This window comes from Lynx rufus, unplaced genomic scaffold (genome assembly GCF_022079265.1).
Source record: "Lynx rufus isolate CCGP_SWC_20201006 ecotype Redwood Valley unplaced genomic scaffold, mLynRuf1.p SCAF_7, whole genome shotgun sequence".
Taxonomy (NCBI): Eukaryota; Metazoa; Chordata; class Mammalia; order Carnivora; family Felidae; genus Lynx; species Lynx rufus.
The window spans coordinates 37,335,821-37,352,044 of record NW_025814889.1 but is presented as its reverse complement, the minus strand read 5'-3'; the positions used below and the strand labels follow the sequence as shown (position 1 = coordinate 37,352,044).

The window sequence follows — 16,224 nt, the reverse complement described above, 5'->3', positions numbered from 1 at the left end:
TAATAACGAACAGAGATATGGAAAAGACAATTTTAGGGAGGGAGCAAAATGATAAACTTTGATTACAAATACAAAAAATGATCCCAGAATGCAAGCTATATTACAAAGCTGTAATCATCAAGACAGTATGGTACTGGCACAAGAACAGACACTCAGATCAACGGAACAGAACAGAGAACCCACAAATGGACCTACAAACGTATGGCCAACTAATCTTTGACAAAGCAGGAAAGAATATTCAATGGAGTAAAGACAGTCTCTTCAGCAAGTGGTACTGGGAAAACTGGACAGCGACATGCAGAAAAACGAACCTGGACCACTTTCTTATACCATACACAAAAATAAACTCAAAATGGATGAAAGACCTAAATGCAAGACAGAAAGCCATCAAAATCCTAGAGGAGAAAGCAGACGAAAACCTCTTTGACCTTGGCCAAAGCAACTTCTTACTCAATACGTCTCTGGAGACAAGGGGAAAAAAAGTAAAAATGAACTATTGGGACCTCATCAAAATAAAAAGCTTCTGGGGTGCCTGGGTGGCTCAGTTGGTTAAGCGTCTGACTTCGGCTCAGGTCATGATCTTGCAGTTTGTGGGTTCGAGCCCCGTGTCGGGCTCTATGATGATGGCTTGGAGCCTGGAGCCTGCTTCAGATTCTGTGTCTCTCTCTGTCTCTGACCCGTCCCCTGCTCATGCTCTGTATGTATCTCTCTCTCTCAAAAATAAATAAACATTAAAAAAATTTTTTTAATAAAAAAATAAAAATAAAAAATAAAGAGCTTCTGCACAGCGAAGGAAACAATCAGCAAAACTAAAAGGCAACCAAGGGAATAGAAGATATTTGCAAATGACACATCAGATAAAGGGTTAGTAGCCAAAATCTATGAAGAACTTATCAAACTCAACACCCAAAAAGCAAATAGTCCAATGAAGAAATGGGCAAAAGACATGAATAGACACTTCTCCACTTCTCCAAAGACATACAAATGGCCATCCGACACATGAAAAAATGCTCAACATCACTCATCATCAGGGAAATACAAATCAAAACCACAATGAGATACCACCTCACACCTGTCAGAATGGCTAAAATTAACAACTCAGGCAACATGTTGGTGAGGATGCAGAGAGAGGCTCTCTTTTGTGCTGCTGGTGGGAAGGCAAACTGTGCAGCCACTCTGGGAAACAGTATGGAGGTTCCTCAAAAATTAAAAATAGAACTACCCTACGACCCAGCAATTGCACTACTAGGTATTTATCCAAGGGACACAGGTGTGCTGTTTCAAAGGGGAACATGCACCCCAATGTTTATAGCAGCACTATCAACAATAGCCAAAGTATGGAAAGAGCCTAAATGTCCATCGATGGATGAATGGATAAAGAAGATGTGGTATATATGTATGTAATGTAATATTACTCGGCAATCAAAAAGAATGAAATCTTGCCATTTGCAACTTCATGGATAGAACTAGAGGGTATCACGCTAAGTGAAATTAGTCAGAGAAAGACAAATATCATAGGACTTCACTCATTATGAGGACTTTAAGATATAAAACAGATGAACGTAAGGGAAGGGAAGCAAAAATAATATAAAAACGGGGGGTGGGGGGCACAAAACGCAAGAGACTCTTAAATATGGAGAACAAACAGAGGGTTACTGGAGGAATGGTGGGAGGGGAGATGGGCTAAATGGGTAAGGGGAATTAAGGAATCTACTCTTGGAATCACTGTTGCACTATATGCTAACTACTAATTTGAAAGTAAATTAAAAAAATAAATAAAAACTTAAAAAATAAAAAATAAACAAATATAAAAAATGAAATACATATATATATATAAAGCCAAACATAATGTTTACAAAACAAAAATAGTTAAGAACATAAAACCAGTGAATCTGCTAATATCTTCACAGAATTTTGTATTCACAAGCAGATTCAAGATGCATTACATAATTTCTTACCACCATGGCTGTATCTCTGGTTTCCTCCAATCCTTCCTCAAGATCACTCAGAGGCTCAAGGTCCAGATCCTTTTCTTTTTCTTTTTCTATCAGTTCTTTTACTTTTTTCCTTCTGTTTTTACCACTCCCATATATACCAATGTCAGTCCGGGGACTCAGCACCTACAAACATAAAACCAAACACTGAGCTCCAGTTTTTAAAAAATCTTAAAACTGAAAATAATAAAAGGAATCATTTACTGACCATTCATCATGTCCTACGCACTTTTTTACATACTTTATACACATTACCTAATTCAGTCCTCACAACAACCCTCCGTAGTAGGTAGTATTATCTGTATTTTACAAACCAGGGAAACTGAGGCTAAGAAAGGAAACAACTTGCCCAAGGACACAGGGTTAGCAATTAGGGAGCAGTCCTCAAACGTGAAACTATCTTACTCCAACTATGCTCTTTACGATGTTCAAATGCTCAAGATAAAAAAGATAACGACTATTTAAATTTGTACTTCTGAGAAATAAATCTTTCAATGACAGAATCTATTAGTAACAGAGATAAGATCCAGGCTGATACTGTATTCTGGACGCAGCAGAAGATGAACTGGAAATAAGTCTGCCTAAAGCTCCACATTTCTAGTCAACATTTGATATCACTTAATAGGAATCACTTATATAACCATGACCAGATAAACTGAAAACAACCCTCACCAATGAAACTCCTACCTACGGGTGTTAAATTACCAACTATTCTTTACCTGCAACAACGTATGGCTAGAATTCTTCTTAAGAAAGGTCCGCCCCGTCCGTTCTCTCCATGCCCGTGCAGCTGCTACTTGTGACTCTACTTGGGGCAGTGCGTCCAGACGCACAGGGATAGGGCGCCCTTTAGCAGACAAGCTCTCCAACTGCTCCAAGTAAGCATAGTTGCTGCCACTCTGAAAAACAAAAGTACACTCTCACACAGCTGCACTTTCTTATGGAGTCTAGCAATACTGGTTGGAAGATCTTACAAAGAGTTTAGTGTTAAGCTTTTTATTAAATATTATTCTTTAAACCTAATCGTATCTCTTGAACTAACAGAGCCAATGTCGTTTTTAAAAAGTCTGTAAATTCATGTTGTCAAAGTTTTTTTATTTTATTAATTGAGAACAAGTTAAAATGTAAAAACCAGTTCAACAGATAATCTAAAGAACATGTATATAAATACGATCAGGAATGAGGCAAGGAATTTGCTAATAGATGGAAACAGATGTTTAATATCATACCAGACAATGCAATCATCTTTTCTACCATGTGGAAATCAATTGTTCCATTACAGATAAGCTTAATTGCTTTTCTATGGACATAATTCATTTGTATTACTATCGTTTTTAGTAATCGACAGAGTTGTAAGATAGCCTGGTCAAACAAAATCTAAGGCGCACACTCCTTCAATGAGATAATCTTGGAGGGTTCACCAGACAATATCCAGTATTCCACTGAAAGGACATCAGTAATCTCTTTTGCCTATTTCAGTCTTTCAACTTTTCCAAATACTACAAAGCAGTATTTTAGTTCTGATAACCACCTCCATTTTATGTTCTATAAATACAGATGAGAATGGATATTTGCCTAAGTCACATGGTTCAGTATTTATGTGTAATGAAGTCATTATTGTTTTTAGAACTATTACTGCTTTACATTTACTAACTAAATGAATCATTACAAGAGGGGAGAGGGTTAACAAGTAATCCATTACAGTAATTCTGAGTGATAAGATTGGATGAATCTCCAAGCAGACAGGACACGTAACCATTCCTACAAGAACCTGTATATATACCCTTAACATTTATTGTTATTCAGAGGCTCTGAATGAAGGAAAGGCATAGTTACGTGCTAAACAGACATTCTAATAAAAAGTTAGTTCCTATCTATTAAATGACTCATTTGCCTAAAAATTCATTTGGAAAGTTACACTGAAACATGTGGAAAAATAAATAAGCAAGAAACTTCAGTGAATTTTTTTTTCTTTAAAGTAGGCTCCAGCTCCCAACAGGGGTCTTGAACTCACAAACCCCAAGATCAAAAGTCCCATGCTCCACCAACTGAGCCAACCAGGTGCATCAACTTAAGACAATTTTTACAAAGAATATGGGAAGGTTCTAGCCCTAAGAGATATTAAAATGGTATAATTAAAATCACTGTGGACTAGGATTAAAGAATAGCAAACTGGAAAAGAAAAGAAAGCTCAAATACAGATATGGTTGACAAATACCATGTTTACTAGTACTCCTTGTGCCCAGCTATAGCTGTTTGACTATAGAATATCTCCTGGCTAAGGCTTGACAGAGCCTGCTCCCAAACTATGTATCTTAAAGAAGAGTCTGCCTGTCAACAGAAGTTGTCCACTTACTTAGAATCTACAAGTCCATCTCCCCACTGAAGGGAGGGCTTAGTGGAGGAAAAGTCCTCTAAATGACAGAGGAAACACATGGCAGCCACCTACACTTGGAGACTTGGTCCAGCAGTCATGAATAAACAGCCAACTAAGGGTTATCAGACATTCGAGGACAACCAACTTCCTGAAATAGGTTAAAGATGAAACAGAGGAGCTGCCCTAATGAAAACACAGGTAATTTTTAAAATAGCATAGAAAAAGTGCGGCTAACCAGCTCCCAGAAAAAATCAACTTAAAACAAAGTAAAACAGAAGTCATTAGAACTTGACAACTACAGTATGTTCTCTCCTAAGTTTAGTAGAGTTGGTTTCCTTTTATTTGGATATAGTTCTACAATAAAGAGTAGGTATACTCTCAATACTAAAAATGCTGCCAGGTTTTTATAATTCAGGAGGAATTTTATATATTCAAATACAGTTTCATCTCTAGCCCTTATTTCATTGTTTTAATTTTCTTTTTTCTTTTAGAGAGAGAGAGTGTGTAAGTAGGGTGAAGGAGGCAGAGGGAAAGAGAGAATCTTCAGCAGGCTTCACGCTCAGCATGGAGCCTGACATAGGGCTTGATCCCGCAACACTGGATCATGACCTGAGCCAAAATCAAGAGTCGAATGCTCAACTCACTGAGGCACCTCATTATAGTTTGTTTTAAATTAAAATGTATATGTCTTTCTTTCTAATTACAGAATATGCTATTTTGAGGGCCTGGGTACTACCTTTACACCCTTCCCTCACATTTCTGCTCCCAAACAACTAGAATAGTACCATGAGTGTTATGGGGTTCAGTAAATATTAATTTCATTTTCTTTTTGCTGCCTCTTATTTTAAAGTAATTTGTGCACATGGCAAAGATTCAAAGAATACAGCAGGGAATAAACTCCCTATTGCTAAGAGTTAAATAAATAGCTAATTCTGTCATCTTTCACAGCAGGGAGTCAACAAAACAAGTTAACGTTTAAATAGGTAATATTTACTTTGAATGATAGAATCAGATGGAAGAACAATTGAATTTTAAGTACTATCATTATTTTATTCTGGTTATTCTATTCTAAAAAATTATAGGCTTAAAGAATTCATCTGTGAGACAGCATTACCCGAATGGTAGGATAACTCAAGAGGCTCCTTACCTGAATAGCTTCTACTTTCGCTGTCCATTCTCGAGCCTTTTGTAAGGCCTCTTTCAGGGACAACACATTGGGTAGAAAGGCTGGAATGTTCTTGGCTTCATTCACTATGCTTTCTAAACTTGCCACACTGTGCCTTGGTCTAAAAAAATACAAAAATAGGGTAGATGCATGAGGAAAAGTCAAACTGCTACCAACATTTAAATCACATTTTAGAATGTGCAGAGAACTTTCATATACATGATTTTACTTACTTCTTACCACAATTCTATAAGGAAGGCAAAGCAGCTATTATCTTTATTTCCAATTTACAAATAAGAAAACCGTAGCTCAAAAATCAATTATTTACCCCCAAAGTCATTTAATACAGTGAATGGCACAGCCGAAATACTGATTCAGAATGAGTCTCAGATCCCATGCTCTTTTCACTATAGTAAATTGCATCTATTTTAGTACTCCACAATATCTGAAATTGTCAGAGATGCATATTAGACAGCAATGTAAAAAGCAATAGTCTAGAAGTCCATTAATATTGACCATATACATTTAATTCAACTGCATTCAAGAATACCTAGTTACAAAAAAGATGAATAAAATAGACCTTATCCTCAACTAATCAGAATACAAGATAAAAAACCTGTACTGGGGACTAAGAACAAATTAGTATAGGCTCATCAAAATGGGATGTCGTGTTTAATTCTGCTTAGGGGAGCTGAGAAGGGCCTTGAGGGGCACTTAAAGAATTGATTTTATCAAGTAGAATGTTAAAGAAGAAAAACCAGGAATATAATGAACAAACACAGGAAGAAACATTTAAAAATAAGTTAGTGGTCCAGGGCAGCCTAATTGGCTCGATGAGTAGAGCATGCAACTCTTGATCTCAGGGCCATGAGTTGAAGCCCCACGTTGGAGGTAGAGATTATTTTAAAAATAATCATAAAATATTTAAAAAATTAAGTTAGTAGCCCAGTTTAAGATGGGGGCTGGCATGAGGATGGAGGTAAAACAGGAATAGGAGTAAGAGCAGGAAGTAGGAGAACATGACCGGAAAGATAGATACAAACTGATATAAGTGGTCTTGACAGCCATGAATTTCACTATGAAAGCAACAGGAAGCTACTGAGGGTGGGAATAGTTTCATCATATAGAAATCCTACTATATGCTCATGAAACTTTTCAATCTTGTGGTGGAGGGGGATTATTAATACACAGTTATGATGCACTGTAAGATGCTATCAGAATATATAGTCGGAGGACCTAAACTGACTTGGCAGGTGAAGGAAGGCTTCCCAGAAGTGACCTCTAAAGTTTCTTATCCTTTTTTAATAGGAGTGAGTCAGGAAAGCTGGGACCAGAGGCAGGGTAGGGGTATACCACAGGGGCTGGGCAGAAGGGAAGAATGTTCCAGAGGAAAACAAAATAAGCATGTGCAAAGGTCCAGAGACAAGAAAGAACATGGCATGTCTGAAGAAAGCAAGTGGGGATCACTATGTTTGGAACACAGAATGCAAAGAAGATAGGCAAGGGATGAGGCTAGATCCTAAAGCAAGAGGCTAAATTACAGATGGCCTTATGAATCAGGTTAAGGAGTCTAAATTTCATCCCAAGGAGAATGGGAAACACTGAAGGGCTTTAAACAAGACAGTCAAAAAGCCATACCTATATTTTAGGAAAATATGAGTTGCAATGTAGAGAATGGGTTAGAGAAGAGTGAGGTCACTGAGGTCACAGAACCTGTTGCTATGATTTAGGCCAGCTATGACAGCACCCAAAAGAAGAATGAAAGTGAGAAACATTGAGGAAATATTATCAACATGACTTGGTAGTTAACTGAGTTTGAGGGTAAGGAAATGGAAAGGAAAGGTTAAAGTTAATTTCCAAAGTACTGGCTTATGTATGAATGAACCCAATTTTGGATTTGGGGAATCTGAGGTACCAATAGGACATCCAATGGAATTATCTAATAAGTAGATGATATCTATGAAATATATCTGTTATACATGAGATTTTGGAGTTAATCAGTATAAAGAGGACAAATGGAGCCAAGAAATTAGATGAAATTTCCAGGGAGATGTACACAGTGAAAAACAGAAGTGGTCTACACCAGAATCTTGAGGAAAGCTTTTATTTAAGAGGCAGGGGAAAAAAGGCCAAAAGCGAAGAAGGGTATTGAGAAAATAATGGTCAGTAATCAATCAATGCTAAGACGTGAAGAATATTATAGATGTGTTTCAAAAAGATAACTTTATCCATTCAGAAGATGTGGTTTACATATACAATGGAATACTACTTGGCAATGAGGAAGAATGAAATCATGCCATTTACAACAATGTAGATGGAACTGGAGGATATTATGCTAAATGAAATAAGTCATTCAGAGAAAGATTTCATATGTTTTCACTCATATGTGGAACTTGGGAAACTTAAGACCATGGGGGAAGGGAGGGGAAAAAATAGTTTCAAACAGAGAGGGAGGGAGGCAAACCATAAGAGACTCTTAAATACAGAAAACAAACTGAGGATTGATGGCAGAGATTGGGGGAGAAGGGAAATGGGTGATGGGCATTGAGAAAGGCACTTGTTGGGATGAGCCCTGGGTGTCGTATCTAAGCAATGAATCATAGGGAATCTACCCCCGAAGCCAAGAGCACACTGCAAACACTGTATATTAGCTAACTTGACAATAAATTATATTTAAAAACAAACAAACAACTACAACAAAACCCCAAAAAGATAATCTTGACAGGAGTAAAAAAACAAAAGATTCTTCTTCCCACTATCCCCAAACTCCATCACCCTCTATTTTCTAATTTTATTTTCTTCATGACACTAATTATCTGAAATTTACTCATCCATTCATACACTCACTTATTCACCTGTCTCTTGGCTCTCCCCACTAGAATGTTGGCTCTATTTTAGAGCAGGGACTCTGTGTGCTTTTCCCTACTGTCTCTATAGCACTGAGAAACAGTGCCTGGCATGTAGCAGCTACTCCACGAATACTTACTGAATTGCAAAGATTAAGGGAAAATACAAGAGTACTGTAACTAGGTCAGTGACAGTGAAGACAGATTCGAAAGACATTTTGGAGGCAAACTCACTAAAACTTGGTGACTGATTAAATGTAGAAAAATGAGAGAAAAAGTTTTCACATATTACTACTGCCAAATTTTCATTCTGTAGACTACGGTAAGTTGCATCAGGTATACCAAATTATAGTTTTGCATTCCACAGTTATTTAGTTTTTCCCATTTAATATGCTCCTGGAATTGTCATGAATCTGAAGACACTGAATAGTTTCAAAGGAAAAAAAGCTATGGATACATTTTAGTATGTATTCTCCATGGCATCTGGAGAGCAAAATATCCAGCAAAAATACATGCAGCCTTTTCTTGGCAAAACAAAACTGTGGTCATTATTCATTAAATCATCTAAGGCTTTTCCTATCATCTGCATTCAAAATAAGTAGCTGGCAAAGTAGTTAAGTACATGAAGACTTTGGAATGAAGTGGAAAAGGCTTCAAATTTGAGCTGTGTTAAGAACTATGTGATCTAAGTATCCCAGGTTCCTCATCCTCACACGAGAAATTGTGTATCAACTTTAGCTGAAGAAATACTTTAATAAAGGACATTAGTTCTTACATAATTATGAAATTAGTTGATACACAAATATGATGAATGCTTTACTGAAATCTCACAAATCCAATGGGGTGCCAATGCTAATGCAACTTAACGTTTTCTTCCCCTTCTTTCTCTTTCCCACTACTTTCCTGCATAAATCCTCTACTCCAGGGAAGCCCATTTAACTTTTGTCACCAAAACACAATTTAGCTTATGACATTTCTCCTACCTCCCTTCCGCTTCAATCGCACTCATGCTTCAAGTCTCTACCTAAGTTCTTTCTTTTCTCTCCAGCTTCTCTTCTGAGCACCCAAGCTAACACTGACCTCTCCTCTAAACTCCTGTTGCATTTTTCTGTACCTCTCAGTTAACAGTAACATATGGTGGTGAGCTTTACATTTCTTAGCTCTGAAATACAGCATAGGTAATGGAAAGTTCTAAACAAAATACTACTTTGTATCACCTAAAGTACCTAGCAAAGTACTCTGCACTAGAGCGCACACAATATTTGAAAACTGTTTATGTGCAGACCTATTCGATAACTTAGTGATTGATCAGGGAAGGCACAAAACATCTAATTAAATATTTAATGAAATAGAACCTTATGTTCCTCCTTCGGTTCTACTCTGACTTCATTATTAAAGAGGCAACAGTCATCAATATATGTGTTCACCTTGCCTGCAGGCAGACCTTAGCCTTTTCTTCCCACCGCTCAGAGACTGTAAGGAGCTCCTGTAGTTCAGCCATTGCCTTCTCCACAGCATGGTGGGGTGCCAACCCCACCCCAGAGTCTATCAGTTTCTTCATGACATCCAAAGTGACCTGCTGTGGATCTGACAGGGTCAGTCTTACTTCATCCAACCATCGAGCCTGCTGTAGCTCTTGCTTTAGTCGGGCTAATTCAGGTAGCTCCACATAGAGACTAGAACCCATGTCTATCAACATTTGGAGTTTGGAAGAATCTGGGGTTTCATCCATCATGGCCTCTTGAGCACGTTCATGAAACTCTTCCACATCATCCAGGAGATTCTGAAAAAGTAAAAAAAAAAAAAAAAAAAAACACAACCAAATTTAAAAGATACAAAATGAGGGGCGCCTGGGTGGCTCAGTCAGTTGAGCGTCCGACTTCGGCTCAGGTCATGATTTCACAGTCTGTGGGTTCAAGCCCCATGTCAGGCTCTGCACTGACAGCTCAGAGCTTGGAGCCTGCTTCCGATCCTGTGTCTCCCTCTCTCTCTACCCCTCCCCCACTTTCATTTTGTCTCACTCTGTCACTCAAAAACTCAATAAATGGAAAAAAAATTTTTTTAAAGAAATAAAAAATAAAAGATACAAAATGAGTATGGAATATAGCTCAGGCAAACTAACAAACTCTAGATTATCTAATAATCTCACCATTATAGCACCAAATAGATAGTAAAAAACGTAAATATCATAAATATGCTTCTCTGTAATTACTTACCTTCTTCCTTTTAAAATACGACTCATTCAAAAAAATTTTTAAATTTTTTTTAAATGTGTATTCTTGAAAGAGAGAGAGAGAGAGCGAGCATGAGCGGGGGAGGGGCAGAGCGAGAGGGAGACACAGACTCTGAAGCTGGCAGCACAGAACCTGATGTGGGGCTCAAACTCACAAGTCGCAAGATCATGACCTGAGCCGAAGTCGGACACTTAACCCTGAGCCACGGAGGCACTCCAATTCAAAAAATATTTAAAGACTACAGACTTAGATATAGCCACTGTTTTAACTGCACAATATTAAAACATACAGTCCTTTGTCTTCAAGGAACGCATTTTAATCTAAATAGCCATACACTGAATACGTGAATGAAATGTTTCAGTTAGTTTTAAATGCTATGAGAACAAAATAGAACACAATAGAGAATGACCAGAGGAGGAGGGCATACTACATTGCAATGGTGGTCACAGAAAACAGATAAACTGAAACTAAAATAAGGAGACAGAAGTGGGAACTATAAGAAGATCTGGAAGAAGAGCAGTTCAGGCAGGGCAAGTAATAACTGCAAAAGCTCTTAAAGAGAAATGAGCTTGCTGTCTTGCTCATCTGGATGAGTGGGTGATGAGAAGCAAAGTGGAGAATGTAGTTTAAAAATAAGCAGAGGTCAGATTACACAGTGCCCTGTAGATTATGAATTTAGATTTCATTCTAATGGCTTTGAGGAAGCACTGGAGAATTTTACCACAAATAAATGATATGATTTGATTTATATTTTACACAATCATTCTGGCTACCAAATAAAAAATCAACTATCAAGGACAAGAGAAGAAGAAAGGAGGTGAGTTAAGAGGCTATTCCAGTAACCTAAGGCCTAGAATCTAGTGGTTCAGAGCAGTTTAAGCAATGGTCATGATGATAAATGGTTCACTCTGGGATACATTTTGAAGATAAAAACAGCACTTGTTTAGAGACTGGTTGTAGGGTAATAAGGGAAATAAAGGAATCAAGGATTTTGACTCATTAAAAGGCTTTTAAGATTACTTCAGTCTGCCAAAGGGATATGGAGAGTATGCCACTGGATGTACAAGCCTGTAGAAAAGAACAAAGGCACTAAGAACTGGTGATCTGGGAATCAGATCAGATTTGTTTAATGTCACTAAACAAGTAAGACTAAAGAAAGGGCTGAGGCTCCGAACATACTCCACAATTAGAAGTCAAGCCAAGGAGAAAACAAACAGCAAAGAAGACTAAAGAGAAGGAACTGTGAATAACCTAGAAAACCAGAGAGTGTGATGTCACAGATGTTTAGAGAAGAAAGTCTCTCAGATAGGAAAGTGTGGTCAACTATCAAAATGCTCCCACAACAAGGAATAAAGCAAAAACACAATTGATACTAGATTTCACAAGCTGATAACCTTGATAAAAACCATTTCAGATATCCTGCCCATGGCCAAATCACAAACCACCACCATGAACTATCAAAGGAATACTAACTACACAAATTAATGTATTTGATATATACTTTTTAGATTTTACAAATTCAAGAAACCATCAGGACTCTAGTAATTTCAGAGCTCATATTTTTAAAAGCTCATGAACTAATAACTTACTGAAACATTTAGATTCTTTTAATGATTTTCTTGCATTTCAATTTTATCTATGCCAGATAGGGATTCTGATCTAAAATTAAAACAGAAAAAAATTCTAAACTAATTACTCTTGGTTCCAGAATCTTAAAGGGAGTATTAAAGACTAAGAACTAAACCAAGGAATTCTTTTTTTTTTTTAAGTTTATTTATTTATTTTGAGAGAGAGAGAGAGAAAGCAGGGGAGGGCAGAGAAAGAGGGAGAGAGAGAATCCCAAGCAGGGTCTGAACTGTCAGCACAGAGCCCGATGTGGGGCTCAAACCCATCGACCGTGAGATCATGACCTGAGCAGAAATCAAGAGTTGAATGCCTAACTGACTGAGCCACCCAGGCGCCCCTAAACCAAAGGATTCTTACTGTCAGCAGTAAGAGAAACAGAACAAAAAACTAGTCTAGACACAGTATTTTATCTGCCCAAAACAGAAACCCATACTACAAAGGTTATTACCCAAGAAAAGAAACGTAATACTCCACCTTTACTTGTCGAGCTTGGCTGATGACACATGGAAGACTAAAAAGTTGTTGGACAAAGGCCTTCAATTCTTCCACTGTCAGTTTGGTCCGAGTCCTCCCACTATCTGGGCTCTGCCTGATGTGAAATAATATTGAGACATAAGTAAGAAAAATTCATAGTCATCTGATACCAAAGGGGCTTCTAGTCTCTCTAGAATTCTAACCCAAGCAACCCCAGAATATGAGTGTTTGAGAGGTTCCACTGTAATGCTGATCACCTCCAAATCAGGTATTTACCTCTTTAGTTAATGGCTCAAAGATTCAATACTCCAAGTTGTAGTTCCTCCACTCTTATAAGTGTTAAACATTTCAAACAGTTAATCAATTCCTCAGATCAAAATATTATGTTCATTAATAAAACTAAATCTTCTACCTCAAAAAGCTTAAAATGTGGAACAAGGGCACCTTTAACTTAGGAGACAATAAACCCTCTGAAACATATTCAGAACTGTATGTGTATGTGCATTTTTCTAAGAAAAGGGTCTCTAAGCTTTTGCCAGATTCTCCGAGAGGGTTAGTGACCCAATGACAGCTGAAGATTCACTGACCAACATCTTTAAGAAAGATTCTCTAATAAAATGATAAATAAAAAATATACAAAGTAATTTTAAAACCCAATGTGAAGTGCTACAGAAGAACCTGTTCAGATACCAGGAATGTGTTGGAATGAATACAAAACAATACCACAGAAAATTTAACACATACAAATGACATTCAATCAAGGGCGCATACTTCTACACTCCTTAATAGCAGCCTCTCCTGTATCCATCAAGGTTACTCTTTGCTGCCACCTGCCTTCAGCATGTAGTATCATTTATTTATTTACAAATATTTATTGCACACCTATTATGTGCCAGGCATTGTGCTAAGCACAAGAAATAAAGCAATGAAAAAAAGAATAAAAAATCTCCAACATCCCAGTCTCACACATGTTCTAGTGGGCCTGGGAAACAGTAGAAGAGATAATGAATTAGTATATCAGGAGGTGACTGGGCTAGGAGAAAAACAAAACAGGAAAAAAGAATAAAAAGGTTGCAATTTTATAAAGGTTGTCAGAGCAAGTTTCTTCAAGAATGTGTCATCTGAAAAAGACCTGAAAGAAGTGAGGGACAAGCCACCTGGATAGCAGGGAAGGCCTGTGAAGGCCCTAAGGAGAACCATGCCCAGTGTGTAGGAAAAGCAGAAAAGGGAAGAAGACTGCAGAGTGAAGCAAGAAAGAAGGGAGAGTAGTAGGAGTTTAAGACTGGGACATGACTGGAGGAGAAAGGGAAATGGCCACAAGAGATCAAAGATTAAATAGAGGGCCTTGTGAGCCAGTTAAAATTCTGGTTCTACTCTGAAAAAAAAACAAACAAGACCAAAAAACCCACAAGAAACCACTGGGGAACCCAACTCTTCTTCATAGTCTTACCTGTGCTTCTGCTTTTTGCTGAGAAGCAGCTGAGCCACAGAGGCACAGGTCTCCGCTTCTTTTACAGCATCCCTGAGCTTTCTAAAGAGATCATTCTCTGGGTATTTCCTATCCTCAGCATCTTCCAGCATTACTCGTAATTCAATCAAATCTGTAAGAATAAAACCGTATGCTATAACCACAGACATAAAAAGCCATTTAAAAATGTTAACCAACCCCTCTCAAGTTAGTCCTCAACCTATCAGAAGAATCATCGCAGCTGGGAAAATCTCACCAATGCAATTAAAAGCTTATGAGCAGATGCTCATTCCTAATCCTTATGGATGATTTCTCTCAGGTAAGGTTAATTCCTCGTTCTTTTTTTTTTTAATGTTTTATTTATCTTGAGAGAGACAGAGAGAGAGAGAGAGAGAGCGAGCACACATGCAAGCAGGGGAGGGGCAAAGAGAGAGGGAGAGACAGAGAATCCCAAGCAATGTCTAGACACTTAACTGACTGAGCCACCCAGCTGCCCCTGCGATTCCTTGTTCTTAATTAGCCTTCAGTGTTAGTCCACTGGTCACAATGGCTCCCCAAAATACATATCTATTGCCAGTTAGCCATCTGTCCCATTTTATATTAACTTTTGATGTAAGAGAAGATTCTCAAATAGAAAACTAAATCTTAAGTCAGTCAACCAATCCATTAGTCTCAAATCTTAAATGAAGCCTAAGATTTTTCCTTAATAGAAAAACACATAAAACAAAACAAGGCCTCTTTCTTTTTTTTTTTTTTAATTTTTTTTTTTAATGTTTATTTATTTTTGAGACAGAGAGAGACAGAGCATGAGCAGGGGAGGAGCAGAGACAGAGGGAGACACAGAATCCCAAACAGGCTCCAGGCTCTGAGCTGTCAGCACAGAGCCCAACGTAGGGCTCGAACTCACGGACCGTGAGATCATGACCTGAGCCGAAGTCGGACGCTTAACCAACCAAGCCACCCAGGCGCCCCACAAAGCCTCTTTCAATGTGACAGTAATTTCAGTGTATGCATACAAAAGGAGGATACTTAACCTTTCTTGTGGTTGAAGTTGGCAGATAATGCTTCTGTAACACGGCTGACCCAAGTGTCATAAGATTGTGCCCTGACTTTCACACCATATAGCAGAGAAGGGAGGTCCTCTAATGGATAGCGGTATCTAAAAACAAAGAGAAGCAAACAAAACACAGAAATAAAAACTTGAAAATCCAAAAATAACTTGAAAATAAATTTTAAACATAATCAGTTTAATACAATGATGAGGTGAATGGGGTCTTAAAAAAATCAAAGTTGTCCATAGAGGTTTAATGCAGGGAGAGACAGGGAACATATGAAATCAACTGATAAAAAAAAATAACTTCAGTTGCCAAGTTTAGAGCCAACTTTAAAGGACTGGTCCACAGCAGGGAGGCAGAGAGGCAAGGAAAAGTCACCAGTCTACACATGGGGAAGGGAAACTACAAAGAACAATGCCCTTCGTTTTCAAAGAATTAACAAGTTTTACAAGAAACTTATGGATACCTAAGACACTTCTTCTGCATGGGGCAGGGGCACAGATCAGCTGGATGGTAGAGACACACAAGCCGCTCAGGATTACAGGAGCATGTCAGAGCAGAGAGAAAACATGTGGTTCTGCACGCTGAACACTGTCGCTCATCATCAGGAACAAGTTCAAACACCTCTTCTTCCGACATCAGGACACCCTGAAATACAATTCATGTCACTACATCAAATCTTTCTAGTCTCTCAAGCATCAAAGACCTTCAAGTTATTAAATTTTTTTCTTACAGGTAAATCTCTGACTTAAGATATAAACATGGGAGGTACAATGACACATCATCAAAATACTTTCCAAAATTAATCATTCCTAATTATTCAAAAATGAATCTTTCCTAATTATTCAAAAGTTCATAGGAAAAGAGCCTTAGAGAAATCTGATCAAAGGATAAGATGATCAAGAGTTGTGATATTCAAATTATTGCAGAACAAGGAAAAATGATGCCCCATTAATGACACAGGTTAAACCTGAAATGGGACCAT

The 16,224-nt window shown here is 37.8% G+C and overlaps 1 protein-coding gene across 1 annotated transcript in view; it reads right to left on the bottom strand.

The window, feature by feature from the left end:
* KDM5A (lysine demethylase 5A) overlaps window positions 1-16,224 on the bottom strand; it is a 97,971-nt gene that overhangs the window by 25,791 nt on the left and 55,956 nt on the right. The window contains exons 15-22 of the mRNA XM_047066755.1: window positions 15,706-15,887; window positions 15,219-15,343; window positions 14,167-14,317; window positions 12,717-12,831; window positions 9,810-10,165; window positions 5,519-5,657; window positions 2,714-2,893; window positions 1,959-2,120 (exon numbers count right to left, since the gene is read on the bottom strand). Of these exons, the coding sequence (XP_046922711.1) occupies window positions 1,959-2,120; window positions 2,714-2,893; window positions 5,519-5,657; window positions 9,810-10,165; window positions 12,717-12,831; window positions 14,167-14,317; window positions 15,219-15,343; window positions 15,706-15,887 (1,410 nt within the window). The remainder of the gene's footprint in view (window positions 1-1,958; window positions 2,121-2,713; window positions 2,894-5,518; window positions 5,658-9,809; window positions 10,166-12,716; window positions 12,832-14,166; window positions 14,318-15,218; window positions 15,344-15,705; window positions 15,888-16,224) is intronic.